Consider the following 2,228-nt stretch of genomic DNA (forward strand, 5'->3'; position numbering starts at 1 on the left):
GAAGAATACACTGCTTTTGACAAAATTAATAAACGAAACAATCAAAGGACCAAAAAATATACTCGAGTCAACCCTGACCTGGAAACGTTTGCAAAACGTGTCATGTTTGAGACGAGTAAATTGGTGCTGTTTTTAGAGAAGCCACTTGTTTTCTTTTAAAGGACACGTTCTTCGCTAAATCGTGACCAGTACGCTTTTGAATTCGAACCGATCTCAGCGACAGCGAAACTAAAGATGAACAAATTCTTCGTAAACGTCGGCAAAATTTAATTTTTATCTCGCTGAACACGAACTTGCTTAATGTTTTTTTTTTTTTGTATATAAAACTACAACAAATCTGTGTATTCGTCGACAAGACGCACATCATGTAAGCACGTTCAAGCTAACATCATCTCCGGATAAATCGTTTGAGATTAGCTTGTAAAATATCTGAATCTTGTCCATTTGCATTATCGCCAACATTTAGTTAACGAATGGTAATAATTTATACTTTTTTTTTCCTCAGCTGATGGCAGCGAATGCGGTAGCAACAGTTTCAGATGTCTCGACGGTACTTGCATACCAGCCACCTTAGTCTGCAACTATCAAAAAGACTGCGAAGGTGCAGAGGATGAGTTCCAATCATGCTGTACGTATTACTTTCTCTTTTAAATCATTTTTTGTTATTTTACGTACTCAATATTTTTTTTTTTATATTAAACTGCAGCTACACAGATGAAATTTGCTTAAAATTAAATAAACTGAATGTATTTCGATAGAATTTTATGTTTAGTGGACGAAGAATAGGAATTTTTGTTTGTTTTCGTTACAATATGACTGATTAGAGACTTATTCAATCATGTCCAGTCGAAACGGGACTGATGGTATCTCGTAGTTTGATGACGGTATACATAAGCATAGAAATGTGATTGGCAACAAAAACGCTTCCGACAGGAAGTTCTGAATCCTTTTCAATGCATTTCCGGTTCGCGCGAGATTTTTTTAAAAACAGTTCGAAACTTGAAGAAACAAAAAACATGTTCATTGTAGAATTACGTATTCTACACGTTGCGTAATACTAATTCTCGTAATGTATTTGTTGTTCTTCTAATTTAGATTAAAAAAATAAAAATAGCGTGGAATACGTAATTCTGTTCTGAACATGTTTTTTATATTTTGGAGTTTCAAACATTTTTCAGGAAATTGCAAGCATTTTATTTTGAAAGATTGATTCAATTTTTGTTTTCAGCGCCACCCGACTGCGAGGCTGGACAGATCACCTGTGGCCAGTACATTTTCAATAAGACTTATTGTATACCTCCGCATCAACGATGCGACATGACAGTCGATTGCGTCGACGGAACCGACGAAGCTGGATGTAGTGAGTACATTTGCATTTATTTAACGTTATACTTATCATAGAAACTTGGATTAGATCGTAGAACGTGATTTTTACGAAAGAAAAGAAACTCACGAAATAATATCGCTGACCGAACATACGTAAAAAGATTATAGGAAATGTCAGCCAGATGATTTCCGGTGCGGTGGAACCACGCCGGAGCTCTGCATTCCAAAGGAGAAGAAATGCAATGGATATCTGGATTGTCGAAACGGTAGGGACGAGGAGAAGTGCGACAATGCCAAACCAGCCTGTCGATTGGATCAGTTCAGGTGTAACTCCACCCAGCGTTGCATCGAACAGTCTGCCAGGTGCAATTACAAGGACGACTGCGGGGACAACAGCGACGAGGAGAACTGCGGTATGTCGTATTTTCATAAATAATTCGATGAGACGCGATCTTGGTGGACCATAAAGAAAATTTCTTGGATTTCCAGTGTTTCAGCTATGCACGATCAACCAATTCAGGTGCGCGAACTCGATGTGCATACCCAAATCGTACCATTGCGACGGCTACAAGGATTGCCACGATGGCTCCGATGAGAAGTCATGCACAGTGACTGTATGTCCTGGGAACAAGTTCATATGCCCGAAAGGAGCACCCGATGGCAAACCGCTTTGCATCGATCGCTCTCAGCTCTGCGATGGGAAACCCGACTGTGAGGACGACGCGGACGAAGAAGCTGCTTGTTGTAAGCACCCTTTTGTTTTATCTTGTCTCTCGTGTAGAGTTGGGAACTAAATATAATTAAAAAGTTGAAAGGTAGTTGTTGGTAATTCAAGCTTTAACCCTTTGCACTCGAGAGGTGAGTCTCAGTCTGAGGTGAGTCTCAGTCTGAGGTGAGTCTCA

At 39.5% G+C, this 2,228-nt stretch overlaps 1 protein-coding gene across 1 annotated transcript; it reads left to right on the forward strand.

The window, feature by feature from the left end:
- Nucleotides 1-129: 129 nt before the first annotated feature.
- Nucleotides 130-2,120, forward strand: LOC128882212 (low-density lipoprotein receptor-related protein 8-like). Its single transcript, XM_054133806.1, has 4 exons — nucleotides 130-628; nucleotides 1,229-1,360; nucleotides 1,488-1,739; nucleotides 1,816-2,120. The coding sequence occupies exons 2-4, from the start codon at nucleotides 1,318-1,320 to the stop codon at nucleotides 2,118-2,120; spliced, it is 600 nt and encodes a 199-aa protein (XP_053989781.1). The 5' UTR covers nucleotides 130-628; nucleotides 1,229-1,317.
- Nucleotides 2,121-2,228: the final 108 nt, after the last annotated feature.

This window comes from Hylaeus volcanicus, unplaced genomic scaffold, assembly GCF_026283585.1.
Source record: "Hylaeus volcanicus isolate JK05 unplaced genomic scaffold, UHH_iyHylVolc1.0_haploid 465, whole genome shotgun sequence".
Lineage (NCBI taxonomy): Eukaryota > Metazoa > Arthropoda > Insecta > Hymenoptera > Colletidae > Hylaeus > Hylaeus volcanicus.